Below are 14,787 nucleotides of genomic sequence, written 5' to 3'. Positions count from 1 at the left end.
TATAGTAGAACAAGAAGACAACTGCCGTCCAGCATTCTGTCATCAACCAAGCTGACTCCATGATCCGTCTTGCTCTCCGGCAAACCAAAACATCTGGAGCCTAATGAAAATTTGATGAGCGGAAGAAATTCATGGCTAGGGGCCTAGGGCAAGAAAAGGAAAAAAAAAAAGAAAAAAGAAAAAAGGGGGACGTGGAGAAGTATGATATGACCTACTTATATCTGGGTTTGGCGCGAAGTGGAGGTCCAAGTGGACGTGGAGAAGTATCAGCGGCTCCTACTCTGTGGCTCTAATAAATACTAAACCGAAAATGCCATGGCCAAAAATGTTGCGACTCATCAACGAACGGAACAAGTTAAAAGCTTTCTAGTTTCCCGGCCGACTTCCTGGCCCTGGCCCTGGCCCTGGCCCTGCTCTTAATCAAAAGCGAAGATGGGGTATGCAGTCGTTAGCGGCGGCTTTATACGAAGCTCAAATCAACCCACCACCAGAACCAGATTCCCCACCACAACACTTTCCCATCCAATATCTCTGGCTCCCAGTGGGAACACTACTAGTAGTAGTATTACTACAAGTTATGAATCTCTCAAAATCAAGAAATCAAAGCCAAGAATATCCGCCCTGGCCGAGGTTTCCAGTTTCACTTCTGACCCTGCCCGGGCTGTGGTCACATGGCAAATTGTTGTTGGTGCTTTAGGTACTCGACCTTGACCATGTTTAATTATCTTGGCTTGTTCGGGTGTTCACTCTCTGTCTGTCTGATGAGTGATGTCTGGGGAAAAGATTTTTTTTTTTTTTTTTTAAATTATTATTATTATTAGTGTTACTCTCACAATATATGAATACAAACTATTCAAGAAGTCTTGCGTTGTAATTTTTGGCAGCTGGAATTACACCTTTTATGGTTGCTGGAATTGAGTTCGGCAAAAGAATTGTAAGCATTTCCAGGATCCTTCTGTTTATCGTACTACTTTGAATTTTGATGTAGAGAATGGAGTAAATTTGATTAGTACGTAGTATTTACCATCCAGATTTTATTATTGTCGATTGTTATATATGATTGAAAGGAAAAAGGAAGGAAATTTTTTTTTTTTTTTTTTTTAAAAAAGGAGCTTGGTGCGGTAAATTAGTATTATTCGTGCAAATACTAAAGCAAATATCTCTGATACATGTGAAGGCAAAATAGAAAAGATTACTGAAATGCCTAGTAATAGTCCACGAGGTAGTATTACTGAAAAAAAAAAGAAGAAATGAAAAATTGCAACGTGCAGGTGAAACAGAGGCAATGTGGAGAATGTAAAGGGTCAGGTCTAGTTCTCCGGACTGACCAACAATACATCCGTTGTCCTGCCTGTGGTATCTTCTCTAACCAACTCTCTGTTTTCTTCAAACTGGGAGACACAACCAGAAGAACCTTCATCGCTGTGCATTCTTATTCTCTTTGACTGCATTCCTTTCCTTTCTTGGCAGGTGGATGGCTACCATGGCAGTCTTGGAGAAGATTCTTCACGGGTTAAAATACTATACTTTTCTTGCCTTGAGGATACTTGTGGGGTACATTGTTGAAATGTTGATAGATATGGATGCGGGTACGAGTTTATGCAGTCTGTGGGCTGTGTTTCAAGGAGATTTTATTCATGTAATTCTGGGTTTGGTTCGTACTTCATAGTAGTACACCACATACGGATTGTGACTCCTGTTTTGTGTAACTCAAGGAATTTGCAGTCATGCAACAAAATAACCACATTTGAGGATGTTAGTCTTTTCCCCAGAAAGTATCAGAAGAGGTGACAGACAAATACACCTTCCTCAACCTGTTTAATCGTCAGTCAGTTTGTACATGATGGATGGTAATCTTTCCTTCGATCAATCATGAATTTCGGTACATAAACTCCTGTATCAATGTAAACAAAAGAAAGACTGTAGATGTAGCACAGATGGAACTATTCTCACACTGATGGCGGGGCGGAAAAATTCATCGTGGTGGGTGGCTCCCATGACGAGGTTCTGCCATTTCCAAGTAGTGGTCCCTTTTTATCTTCGATCAGACGTATAAACAACAAATTAATGATTTCAAGATTGCCCGAGGAAAGTGAATGAGTAAGCAGATGGAGGAACGTTCATACCCGGGGAAAATTCTTTCATTAGTTGTCGCCAATCATGATGTTGGGCAGACGACAAGAATCCTGTTAAAATTGACGCTAGCTTTTACTTGAAAATGAGGAAGGGAGATGAGATGAGATGGATTTGCTACAAAAACCAAAAGAATTCGAGCACTTTTGAGGGTGCAATGTCAACCTTTACTGTATTCTAATTTACATGGTAACTAATACTATCTTACAGCATGGGCAGCTCTCAAACATAAAACTGGAGAGGCAGGCATTCACAAGTGAACATCGGTTGAATCCTTCGACCATTCACCCACCAAGAATCCCGAAAAAAATAAATGGTGGCATTATTTTTTCACTTTTCCTCCTCGTACTCAGTAACACTTTACGGGCCCAAAATTATTCTTCCAAGATTTTGTGGACATTGGTTTGAAGACCGCAAAGGTGCTGTCCCAAAACCACCGCCTTCGTCCAAATTTTCTTTGGATCCATATAAAGTTATTCCACCATTTACAACACCATAACATGCTGGCAATGTAGATGCTTGAACTACCATTCGAGTAGAAGCAGCTGCACGAACTTGGCTTTGAAGAGGCTCAGAGTTCAGCATTTGTAGCTGAGCATCAGGTCTATGCTCAGCACCATAGCTAATACCAACTCCAAGATCAAGGCTTAGTGGATCATCCTCTTCTGACCTAATTCTTGACATTGCACCCATCGTTGCTGGTCCTGCCATTTCATGGCTACTTGTTCTGGCAGTTGGTACATCATGATTGTGTTTTCCTTCATATGTCGTAATAACTGCTTTGGGATCATGCGATGCTCTTTCAACATGTTTCCTTACTGGACATCCTGCATGAGTGCACTTGTAATAACTCCTGCATCACACCCAAGTGGTGAGTCACAAAATGCTTGGAAGATAATTCCTAGCTAAATGGTAAAACTACACCCATCTCATTTAAGAAAATAGGGTGTGCATGGCAACTGGATAGCAAGGGCCTGGGTATTTTCTGTCAAAAATAAGAAACGCCTAAATGAGGGAATCATACAACTATAACCACCAAAGAAGATAAAAGGAGCAATACCAACTTGCTTATAATCCATAAAACCAAAATCCGATTGCTCAAGACTTGACTTCGCAGAATTCATGGAAGATCAATGATTACAAACAACCAACAGCTCATACATTTAAAAATATAAATAAATAAATGTAAGACAGAAATCTTGCTTAATACTCCATTAAAATACATAAAGAACGCTAGGCCTAATAAATGGAGGTTAGTTCTACAAGCAAAATAATTTTCCTTTATACAATGTGCCGTCTTAGTGATCACAGACCATGTAGTGTCAGAAAAATGTGGACAAGCACTATGTGCAGAGATTGCAACATAGCTTCATCTCATATTGGGAGTAGGTAGTTCAAAATGCAGAACAAAATCGATTCTAAGAAATTTTTTAAACCACTTATATCTCAATTTGTCCTCAACGCCTTGCTAATATGCAGAGAAAATTGGTTGCTAAATTCTATTGATGAAAGAAGCAAAACAACGCATGATCAAGTTCATACTTCTCCAAGTAGAACAGGATATCCCAGAAAAGCCAGCTTCAAAGAGAAGGTACAGTTACTCCATGACACAAATAAACATAAAGTTGAGTTTTTGGATATCAGTTGAAATGGGAGCATGCACATTGTATAATTCAACACCCAATCAAATGCAACCCATCCTTTCAAGCACAAAAATAGAGCAACTTATACAAGTTGAGCCATATCAGATGGTCAACACAGATGTGACACAAGAAGGTATTGATGTATTTGGATATAATGATGCTTCCAGATAATTTTCTGGATTTGGATAAAGGAATCATATACCACCACCAACGTAGTACCTTGTGATGTTCTAAAACAACGCAACTTCTGGGACAAGAGCATAAACAGCAACAATATACTATTAATCTGTATGCACAACAATAAACTTATTATGTACCTAGGATTTGGGTTTCCACGGACCACTTTCTGCCCATATTTACGCCACCGATACCCATCATCCAGTATATCAACCTCGCTTACAGTTTGAACAACAACACGTGGCTCACGGATAGGCTTCACCACTGGTGTAACATCAAGTGAACCATCTAATTTCCTGGTCAAAAATTTTACAGAATTCATAAAACAACCATAGGAGTAAGAATAATACATGGATCTTTTGTGAGATAAAAATACCTCCTCTTTGAAAATGGGTCATCTTCATCAATCTCATCATTAACACACTGCAATTTTGACAGGGTACCATCCAATCCATCATCATTTTCTTGCTGCGGAGATGGCAGAGGAGTGCTATTTGGCTCGACACTGGTATTCTGGCTGTTGACGTTTAGTTTGTCTTTGGCAAGAGAAGCAAACAAGAGAGAAGATATTAATTTACCATTCTTAGACGCATACAGCAAAATAAGGATCAAAAAGTTCCATAAAACTGCATTAATTTGTTAACTTCTTTACCTTCTTGACCAGTAAAAGTTGAATCTTTATCAAATTTCTCTTCTTGAATAGACAAAAGAGCACCAGGAGTAAATCGACGGCTTGGCTGAGGCTTAGGATGATCATGTGAACCCTTATACACAATTTCTGTTATTTGCCCCTCAGGAGAACGTTCAAATATCTTTTTCACTTCACAGTTAGGATACGTACATTTGTAATAGCTTCGAGGAAATTCACTTCCTTTTACAAGTTTCTGTCCATATTTTCGCCAATTATACCCATCGTCTGATGACCTGTCATTTGCAACTGATGACGTTGTATCTTTACTATCAGAATTTGATACTTGATTGCTGATATTTGGATGATTTTTCTGATTCAATACATCAGAATCAACAGCTGTAGTAGCACTATCTGATATTGTGGTTGGTGCAGAAAAATTTGACTCTTTTGCCATCACCACCTCATGTTTAACCAAAGATGAAGATACTAATGACTGAGGAAGGCCCAAATCTGGAACTTGTCCAAGTGACTCATTATGCTGCTGGACTAAACCTGATGACACCTTCAAAATAATTCTGCAAGTAAGATTCCAGTAACCCCCAAAGCGGCAAACTAAGCAGTTAATGAACAGTATTGAACAAATCCACATATTGTAGCCCTTGAGATTTTGTTTAGCGTCGGGACATACTTACTATGACATAATATGGTTGCTGATAAAGGGCAGTCACAGGAAATGAAAAATCTTCTCTTCTCCTTTTGGTTAATAAAAGTTCCTCAGAAGAGGCGAAAAATATTTCCAAATGTATAAATACCATAGTCTTGTTCCATGATATTACTTATAATGAGAAAAAATTAAACCCAAGAAAAAAAAAAACCAAAGATCTAATCCTAATGATTATGTACTCTTTGGCATGTCAACATAAACTTAGTCACAGGAAGGAAATAATGCACCAGTAAACAAAAGGCAGCTACACAACTTTTCCAAAAGAGAAACTCATCAGTCAATGGTTGGTTTCAAAACATTCTCATTACATATACATAGTGGTGCAGCATATAACTTCATTTTTTACACAGAATTTTTGAACAACAATATTTTTTTGATCTTTTTCCATCATGAGAACTTCAACAGAAGAAGAAATGGTAGCAAGTGAACTTCTAATAGCATAATAATATCCTAAGTTCAGGGTCATGAAATTTTAGAAAATAAGAGATCATTTCTACCTTGTTAAACAGGGAAAGAGCTATTCACAATAAGCAAAGAAATATTAAGCGGACCATCAACATCAACAGCTTTCAAAATCATTCTTGCCTTATAGCCCCTTTTTTACTCACCAAAAACACACCAAACTAAAAATCCTTCAGGAGATTATCATTAGAAATGCTTAAACAACTTTGACCTCAGAGACTGTATAAGAGTACCTAGGTTCTCAACAACATAGAAATTTGAATAATTGTTTAAATCAACTACACAAGTACATTAAAAGTGATCAAATTACCGCAAGTCCAATTGGTCTCAATCCTGCTGCATCGCCTGAATCAGCATGGAACTGAAACTCAAAATTGCAGGAATTCGTCTTGTTTACAGTATTCAGACTGGAACAGTTTGTGAGATATGAAAATCCGGATGTCCCACTACAGCCTTGCATCATTTGAGGCATAGAAAAGGTGCCTGTAGTTGGAGAAGGCTCTGCCTGCAAAATTACAAGGGTGAAGTTAGCAGAATTAAGTACTAAAAAATCAACAAACAGGAATTAGCAGAATGAAATTAAAGAGCAATTGTTAATCTTTTTCTTCTGTTTTCCCACCCAACTTCTTGCCTCTCTATCTTCAGGGGGAGGAACTGAAGGGAAATTGTTAGTCTTTAAATGTTTATTGTCCTGGCACTCCAGGAGTGATTTCAAGAATGATTGAAAGTAGGTCCCTTCTTAGTAACAACAGTGCTCATTAATTTGAAATATGAGACCTAAAACTTCAACGTATCAGATGTGTTTCATGAGTTTCACACCAACAGAAGTGAAAAGATGTGTTCCTCTCTAGATGCCAAGAACAACTTAGTACGTGATTTTATGCATATACAACATCATTTGCCCTATAAGAGCAACAACGGAAAAGAAGGAAGCACCCAAAAAGAAAAAGAAGGCAAAGATTCATTATGTGAAAAAACAACACTGAAGCTTAAAAAGTAAACCCAGAAAGCAAAATGTTCTAGAGAACATGAGGCATAAATCCACCAAGAAACAAATACAATACACCTCAAGTGCGAGCATCAGAATCTACGTCCTGAGACATCCACGCTAAAACACAAGTTCGCACATAATAAACTAGATATTCTCCACATAGCACTGAGATGGTAGACAAAAAGGAAATGATCCCAACAAAGTGAAATGTGATGATAAGAATCAGACATCCCATTAGAAAACTTCATATTCTCAGCCTACTGAGCGCCCAAGATGGAAAAAGGAATTAAAACGGACAAATTGCGACGTGATGTAAGGAACCAAACATCCTATCATTAATTGAAATGGTACTATCCACAAATAGACTACAAAGCATTTTACAAAGCAGACCTTCACATCATCCAATTCCTCAAATTCTCCACTAGACACTAAGACAGACATCTAACATCATCAAGGCACTCAGTTTCGCGACACCCTTGACGTCAACAACACCATCCCATTCCCCCAACCAAAAAAGAAAAAGGAAAAAAAAAACATTTGAGCTGTAAAAGATGTCCAAGTTCAGAACCATTCTTTTTTCATATTTGTAGCCATTTTTTTTTTTATTTTAGGAAGTACGGTGTCTAAATGAAACAGAAAATGGGTATCGGATCGGAATCTGAACCTAAAGCTAAGGCTAGTTTAATTTTCACTACCAGAAGTAAAGAGGGAAAAGAAAAAGGCTCTTGTTCTTCCACTGAAAAGTAAAATCAAAGCTGAAGATAACCCATTTAATCTAAAATAAAAAGCTAACCTTGATGTTGGAGAGTAGAACAGGGGATTCAAGAAACGACGTCGGGCTAAGCCCAGGTGGGATTGTGAGGGTACAAGGTGACCTAGAGATCGGGAGCTTGGCCGGAGACATGAGCTTATACTTAGCACCGCCACCACCGGCGGCGGCGGCGGCGGAGTGGTGGTATGCTGCAGCAGCTTCTGAGTAATTTCCATTTCCATCCCTGACTCGCTGGAGAGATGAAGTCAGCCGGCCGTCCATCTCCACATTCGAACAAGCACCACTTTGCTGTTCTTCTACTTGCTGTTGCTGCAGCAGTTCGAAGGCGTGAGGGGAGTGATAGCGTGATTGCAGTGAGGAGGCTTCTTCCATTGGAAAAGCTGAAGAGAACGAAGGTGGGAGGACGAGGGAGGACCTCTTTTTGCTGCTTCTTGTTTAATGGGGGAGGGCTATTTTGGTAAACTTACGTTCAGGGGTGCTTAAGTAAATTCGAGTTTTCCTCTGAAACCTGTGCGCGGATTAGCATTGGACCGATGTCTTTGTATTTATTGAGTAGATAGAAATACACTACTCCTGGAAGAAGCTTTTGTTTTTGCACCGTATTAGGGGTATGATTGTAAATACGGAGTTGTGTGCGCGAGTAGACTTGTCAGTAAGGGACCAGTAGTTTAGCAGTTTTACTGGGGTTGTAACATACGTGGATTCTGGACCTCATTGCCTTGTCTCTTTCCCGGTGTTTTCGAACTTCTTGTCTTAAAACCTTTTCCCTAGTTCGTTGAATTAGAATAAATTTTATATACATTGATAATATATATATTATCATAATTAGATATACGATATATATATAAAATTTAAATTTAAATTATATGTCACGTATTTAATGGTGAAAATATATACACTATCAATATATAAAAGATTAATCCATAAAATTGTGCGTTGAAGTAAAATTGCACTCACAATTCTGCATTTCTTGGCCATATATGGAAGTTATGGTCTCTCTCATGTTCTCCTCTGTTGGATGCATTGGGACATCAGTTGGATAAGAGATCAACGTAGATGATGCTAGGAAAGCTTAAGCCCACTTGGATCGATTTTTTTCTTTTCTTTATGAGAGAGTTTTGGAAAAAAAAATTACTGAAACTCTTTCTTAACATGTGATATATGTAAAATAAAATTGTGATTTTAAAAAATGCGTATGAGAAATATTTTTGAAAAACGTACAAATTCCGTATCAAAAAATCACAATCCAAACAACGCCTCTCATTGAACAAACAAGATGGATTCCTCTTCTTACTCAAAAATTATTATTATTGTTCGGTCCTCACGACTTAGGCCTCAACTCTCAAACTTTTTTCTTTGATTTTCTTTTTCAAAAGATTTGAATTCTCCATTAGTTAAAAAAAGTCAGTAGCATATTAATTGTTCTTAGTGGTTTTTGTACTCTCCGCTCGGACTTATGAGCAGATAAGCGAGCAGCATTCATTTCACTAGCAACGACCAATGGGATAAAGAGTGATTAGTACGTTTAATCCAACTTATGCATCAAAACTATATGATTTGCAACACTTTATCCGCTTTTCTTCTGCCTTGCGTTGCTTTTATACGGAAAAGCGGAATTTTGGTATTCTTAACAAGACATTACATAGAAATGTTTGCTAAAGACTGATTAAGATTAAGAATGTATTCAAATTATATGGTGTGAGGTTAATGGATTTGGTATCAAGATAACTATAGTACTAATTGCGTTTTTGGTTAAGAAATCACTATTAGGTGACTAATCAAATAGTTAGATGCAAAGAACCTGAGTATTGGTGGAGAATCATCATTCACTTTATATTGTTCCCCATTGACAAGCTACCATAAAATCAAAATTGGAGAATTTTATGCTGAAAAAATTAGGGCTCATAGGTGAGCTTCTTTCTTTCCTTCTTTCTTTGTTTTTGGTTTAGGAAAAAAAAAAAAAAAGAGTTTAGGTGACAATATGTTATTCATGGGAAAGCAAACGGAAAGCGTGGGGTTCCATTTCATGGAGCGGATTCCAAATGACGAACAAGTGTGTCAGTTGTTGTTGCTAGTACTTATTTTCATTACTTCTCTTTTAATTTCCTCCTCGTTTACTTTAGATCTTCTGCTTGATTAAGCAAGATTTCATTATTCATGTCCCATCACTCATCTTCTCCTTGTTTTCTTCCTTCCTTTTTTTTTTTTTACCCTGAATTCTATGTTATCTTTTACTAGTCACAAAAAAATTTCACCTAAATCATTTGTCTTCCTAGAACCTTAGAGATTTTAGTGGACTATTTTATTCCAGTTCTATAAACGTCATGTGATTCTTCAAAGAATTCACAAATATATGCGCCACTCGGGCTCCAGAAATTACTACAAAACTTAGAAAATCGTTTTTATAATAACTTTTAAGGGCCTTAAATGCCACCAAAACTAAACTGGTCTCTAAAACATGTCAAGAGACTGACTTGTAACGAATGAGGAAAAAACGAAACTTCCAATTGCTATTGTGCCAAGAGATGCCCCTTTAGGTAACGCTCAAACCACACCGCAAGGTTTCTGTAAAAAGGAGAAAAAAATAAATAAAGGTTTTGAGATGTCCATTTCGAGCTACAACCGCCAGGCACTTCCCCAACTACTTTCTGAGAGGTTTTGTTGTGTTCGGATATCATACAACCACAGAAACCTTATGAATGATAGCCGATTCACCTTGTTATCTTGCATTTTCATGTTGTAATATCATCAAGATTTCGAGACCTAATGTGCACATACCTGCTAGAGACTAGACACCTGTAAGGTGCTATTTCCATCAAATAGAAAGCATACTTCGTTGAATATAAGAGAGAAAGAGAGAGAGAGAGTGAAGCATCTCATACCTGTTAAAACACCGGAACAGCCAATAAAATAGACTTAAAATCAGACAGTTGAAATAATAACACCCCAGCTCTCATAAACTTCACAGTTTGAATCCACATCTTTAGAGTTTACAAATAGACAGAGGAGAGCAAGTACTATTCTGTCAATAAAATTTTAAATGCATGCATATCTGTGTGTGTGTGTGTGTGTGTGTGTGTGTGTTAGAGAGAGAGAGAGAGAGGAAGGGTGTTTTTGGGGGGTGTTGGGGGGCTTGGGCTTGGGCTTGGGCTTGACTGGGCAGGAAGAAGATCCTATCCATCTCAGGGTCTGTGGAATCTGGATTTGCAAAAGGCTTCTGCACCATTTCCTGATAAAAGTTTGTCAGAATGGACAAGACTTTATTAGAGATGTTCAACACAACGAGGTTGCGGCCAAATATGACTACTCTCAAGGCCCGAAGCAAGTCAGCATCACAATTCACAACCTTAGCTCCACTGCAAATGGCACCCGTTACGCACACCCTAAATATGTGCTCTCAATATCCAAAACAAACAGGATCAAGAATTTGTCCACTTTCGGTCATGATATCCTCCACAAAAAGTTCCCAATCAACAATCAGTCATGTCAACATATCAGCCAACTACAAGACCCACAGCCTAGTAGCTTCCCCATCATGGAGAAGCATTCCACTTAAAAGTTTGCCCATGCATATAAGGCAGCAAAACAATTGGTTTTGCTACACAAGTAATTATGTCATGGACACTAGGATTCTCATTCAGGACAAGACAATGATGAAAGCTTAATGTCACTAGGATGAAAATGTATTTCTAACGTGAAAGGCTACATCACTAAAAGGAAACTTATGTACAAAGGCCTGTCGATGGTAAAAAAATCAACCATGGATGTTCCGCACCAGCGCTTGCAGATACATCTAACATCGATTGAAGAAAAATTTGACCTTGCACTCACTGAGCATTAAAAAGAGTACTCAGTTCTAATGATAAGATGCAGTACCAATACATAGCGTTACAAGCTTCAGACTAAAAATAACTAGCCCATTTAACTAGCCTAGTAAAAAATAAACTCATGAACACAAAATAACGGGCCACTTAAATTTGCAACTTCAATCCATGTGGTAAATACAGAATTCCTGGCATGCTTATATTCTTAAGTTCTGAGAGGCAGGATTATTATGATATCTTAATCAGGATTAACAAAACAAATTAGCTGCACGTTTCAACAGAAATAAGAGAAAGGAACAAAATACTATTAAAAAAAGGTTTGACCTATTCTGACTAAATGAAAACTGTAATTAAGGTACAAGGACATATTTAACTGGAACAGTTTCCAATGGTGGTTAACCCCAGAAATCTCTTTTAGCAAATTTCAACGTGAAACCACATGATTATGGGAAAAAGAATGGGAATGAACTATGTGCTTATGCCACACAGGATGCAAATGAAACTACATGATTGTGGCCTAAAAGGATCGGAACTGGAAGATAGTTTGGGAATATGGTAGGCATCACTGATCATCGGTAAGTGATCTCTTAAATGCCAAAAGGATGTACACCTGAAAATTAATTCAGGGGTACCACCCATCACTGACATATCAGTAACTTTCCAGAACCAAGTATAGTATCTGCTAAATGCTGGTCACCAAAAGCAGTATGCTTTTGTGCTAACCACAGGAGAAAATCAGGGGAAATTAAGAGACCATCTATAAAAGCAAACTACTGAGGATAGTAAGCTTGATGGTACTGAGGTGGGAAACCATATCCACCATAAACAACTGACCTATCATAGTAACTAGGTCGCGTGGAGGTTTCAGAAGGGTATAGACCGGCTACAGAAGGGTCTATATGGGTCCCTGGCAACCCATAAATGCCAGCAGATGTGCCTCCATATGGGGCAACAGCAGGAGTTGAGCCTGCCAAGCCATAGGCTGCTGCAGATGTACTGAGGTATGGATCTGCCAATAAACCTGCCATCTGCATATGAGGTTGTTGGACTGTTGGAACAGTTGGATAGGTAGCAACATTCTTTTGGAATGTAGACCTGCCAGCAGCTCCAATCTTCCTACTCTGCTTACCTACATTGGGCTTCTGTTGTTGAGCTTTGACTGCAGGGACAGGTGCAGGTCGCTTCTTACTTGTCCTTTCTTTTTCTAGCTTCTCAACACGCTTCAGAAGGATGTCCTTTGAATACTGAGATTCCAAATTGTGATCTTCAATAATTCTAATGACTGATTTGAGCGAGCTAATTTCTTTTGCAGCTGCCTCATTCTACAAGGAAGAAGGAATGGGTTACTTGAGCAACTTAGGCAGATTTCAATCGGTGAAGAAGTCTACAGAAGACATGTTAAAGTATAGTAGATTACTAAAGATTGACGAGAACTCTTTCCATCCTTGCGAACTTTCTGAGCAAGTTTCTTTGAATCTAATACATAGGTTTTCAGCAAAGGCACCGGTGGGAACCTGTCCGTCATCTCAAATTGGAATACGAACTTAACAGCCAAAAGATGTTTGCCCTCGCCAATAAGTTTCTGAATTATGTCTGTCACAAACAAGCGAGGAAAAATATATTTATCAGACAATTCAGAAGAGATTCAGCGGTAATCCAAGAGCATATTCCATAAATGCATTACATTTTTCTTATTAGAGTATGCAATCATTTGTGTAATGACTAACAAACTTTAAGGCTTAGCCTGATGCAAAGATAATTAAGACAAAACTTGCAGGGGACTTCACAGCTTAGTCCGGCTCTGCTCTATTTCTCATGCACAAGCATCCTGTCAGTACAAGGAGCGAGAATTCTCTCCACAAAATAGTTACGTTAACCTAAGGTGTTCGTCCATTTCCATTGTTCGGGTACAAAAATTGCAAAAGTTTCTACAAGTTCTAGATAACTCTATTCACCATTTCACAGCCAAATTCCAGATGCAATTCCCAGTTAGAGACAGTTTACACATAGAATTCCACTTCTTTCACCCCAATTTAGGTGATGGAAGGCAAATTCAACAAATAATCAATAAAGCAATACATATAAACCAGGGTGCAAAACCTAACTCAAATTCAGCTCACAACCACATGGCTACTAGCCTTTTCAAATCTTTCCCCAATAAATATCCATAAATTCAACAAATATCCCCTGAAAATAATCACATGTCACTGCCTGACCACTAAAAGCGTACAAAAACCTAAGAAATTATTCACTTACACAAAGTGAGTAAAAATGATGATGAGCATATTAGTACAATAAAAAATTACCAGAAATCTTATCGCCAAACTTAAGGGCACGACACAACTCCACAACCTGTCGATACCTCGCGATTACAGCAGCATACTCAACCAGCTCATTCAAGTCAAAACCATCATTCTCCACTAACCCAAATGCAGCCAACATATGCAAAAAACACAACTTTTCCAATCCATCCTCCTCACCTCCACCATCACCACCACTACCACTACCACTACTGGCGGCAGCCAATTTCCCCTTCCACTCAGCCGCTATCGCCTTCGCCTTCTCCTTAACCCCGTCCCTAATCTCCACTTTAGCCCTCATCAACTCCTCTAACAAAACCACGCCCACCCTCCTCAACCCACCCAAGTCCACACTCGTACCCGAACCCGAATCATCCGCAACCAACCCCTGCATGGCATCGACAACCAATTTAGCTGGGTCCGGCGCGTACTTCCAAGCGTCCGCCAATTCGACCCGAATAGCAGCCCGTTCTCTGGGGCGGTCGAGTATATAATTTCTCAACCCTAACCCATCCATATTCTCACAGAAAGACTTCAATTCAGCCCGAGCCGGAACTGGGTTCGACAAATCCTTGGCTGGAGTTTCTTTCTGTTTGGGCTGCTGGGGCTGTGGGTGGGACAGGGGTTTCGGGTCGGGTTTTTGGGATTGGAGGCGGGAGAACTTGTGGAGGAGGTGGGACTGGAGGGAGGTGAAGTACGAATCTAAGTCTTCCCATTTGAGATTGGTGACAGAATAATGGGCTTGAAGCTCTTCGAATGCTGATTTAAGTTTGGCCTTTTTTCCATCGACCAGTTCTAGTTCCTTTGAGATTGATTTCTGGGTGGTCGCCGTCGCCATTTTTTCCCCCGCTTTTCTGTTTTTTACTTTTTTTGTCACAAAGTGAATTTTTATAGGGGTGAAGAATATATTGCAATCAAATGGAGGAAACAAGTCGGGTGACTTGAATTCAGGATACCGCCCGAACCAAATTTGGGGATAATTGAACCCGAGCGGATCCAAAATGGGCTTAATTTGATGTTGGTTCTCGAGAGTACCCGTTTGGAATTGAAGTGATTTTAAAAAAAAAAAAAAACACTTAACACAAGCGTTATTAGCAAATATGCTTTTAAGCCTTTACGGCGTCAAACGC

General features: G+C 38.9%; 3 protein-coding genes across 3 annotated transcripts; 1 reads left to right on the top strand and 2 right to left on the bottom strand.

Annotated features, from left to right (window-relative positions):
* The first annotated feature begins 242 nt into the window (after positions 1 to 242).
* Positions 243 to 1,870, top strand: LOC113769902. Its single transcript, XM_027314220.1, has 4 exons — positions 243 to 697; positions 885 to 934; positions 1,272 to 1,356; positions 1,471 to 1,870. Exons 1-4 carry the CDS (start codon positions 433 to 435, stop codon positions 1,515 to 1,517), a joined length of 447 nt encoding a protein of 148 aa, XP_027170021.1. The 5' UTR covers positions 243 to 432; the 3' UTR covers positions 1,518 to 1,870.
* Positions 1,871 to 2,187: 317 nt separating this feature from the next.
* On the bottom strand, positions 2,188 to 7,932 carry LOC113769899 (probable WRKY transcription factor 20). Its single transcript, XM_027314218.1, has 6 exons — positions 7,555 to 7,932; positions 6,081 to 6,275; positions 4,606 to 5,146; positions 4,330 to 4,489; positions 4,094 to 4,249; positions 2,188 to 2,986 (listed from the first exon to the last, which is right to left on the bottom strand). Exons 1-6 carry the CDS (start codon positions 7,903 to 7,905, stop codon positions 2,494 to 2,496), a joined length of 1,896 nt encoding a protein of 631 aa, XP_027170019.1. The 5' UTR covers positions 7,906 to 7,932; the 3' UTR covers positions 2,188 to 2,493.
* Positions 7,933 to 11,482: 3,550 nt separating this feature from the next.
* On the bottom strand, positions 11,483 to 14,507 carry LOC113772267 (truncated FRIGIDA-like protein 1). The gene is made up of 3 exons (XM_027316858.1): positions 13,664 to 14,507; positions 12,775 to 12,950; positions 11,483 to 12,679 (listed from the first exon to the last, which is right to left on the bottom strand). The coding sequence occupies exons 1-3, from the start codon at positions 14,493 to 14,495 to the stop codon at positions 12,128 to 12,130; spliced, it is 1,560 nt and encodes a 519-aa protein (XP_027172659.1). The 5' UTR covers positions 14,496 to 14,507; the 3' UTR covers positions 11,483 to 12,127.
* Between the last annotated feature and the right edge of the window lie 280 nt (positions 14,508 to 14,787).

Source organism: Coffea eugenioides, chromosome 5 (assembly GCF_003713205.1).
Source record: "Coffea eugenioides isolate CCC68of chromosome 5, Ceug_1.0, whole genome shotgun sequence".
NCBI lineage: Eukaryota > Viridiplantae > Streptophyta > Magnoliopsida > Gentianales > Rubiaceae > Coffea > Coffea eugenioides.
Note: the sequence above shows the minus strand (reverse complement) of the source record. Positions and strands in the feature narration are given on the sequence as shown.

Excerpts from the sequence above, each read along its gene's own strand:
- LOC113769902 (XM_027314220.1), top strand. The coding sequence starts at position 433 with ATGGGGTATGCAGTCGTTAGCGGCGGCTTTATACGAAGCTCAAATCAA. Across the intron at positions 698-884 it reads AATTGTTGTTGGTGCTTTAG|CTGGAATTACACCTTTTATG; the intron begins GTACTCGACCTT and ends AATTTTTGGCAG. Across the intron at positions 935-1,271 it reads TTGAGTTCGGCAAAAGAATT|GTGAAACAGAGGCAATGTGG; the intron begins GTAAGCATTTCC and ends TGCAACGTGCAG.
- LOC113769899 (XM_027314218.1), bottom strand. The coding sequence starts at position 7,905 with ATGGAAGAAGCCTCCTCACTGCAATCACGCTATCACTCCCCTCACGCC. Across the intron at positions 6,276-7,554 it reads TTCTACTCTCCAACATCAAG|GCAGAGCCTTCTCCAACTAC; the intron begins GTTAGCTTTTTA and ends GTAATTTTGCAG. Across the intron at positions 4,490-4,605 it reads AACTTTTACTGGTCAAGAAG|ACAAACTAAACGTCAACAGC; the intron begins GTAAAGAAGTTA and ends CTCTTGCCAAAG.
- LOC113772267 (XM_027316858.1), bottom strand. The coding sequence starts at position 14,495 with ATGGCGACGGCGACCACCCAGAAATCAATCTCAAAGGAACTAGAACTG. Across the intron at positions 12,951-13,663 it reads GTTTGGCGATAAGATTTCTG|ACATAATTCAGAAACTTATT; the intron begins GTAATTTTTTAT and ends TGTTTGTGACAG. Across the intron at positions 12,680-12,774 it reads AGAGTTCTCGTCAATCTTTA|AATGAGGCAGCTGCAAAAGA; the intron begins GTAATCTACTAT and ends TCTTCCTTGTAG.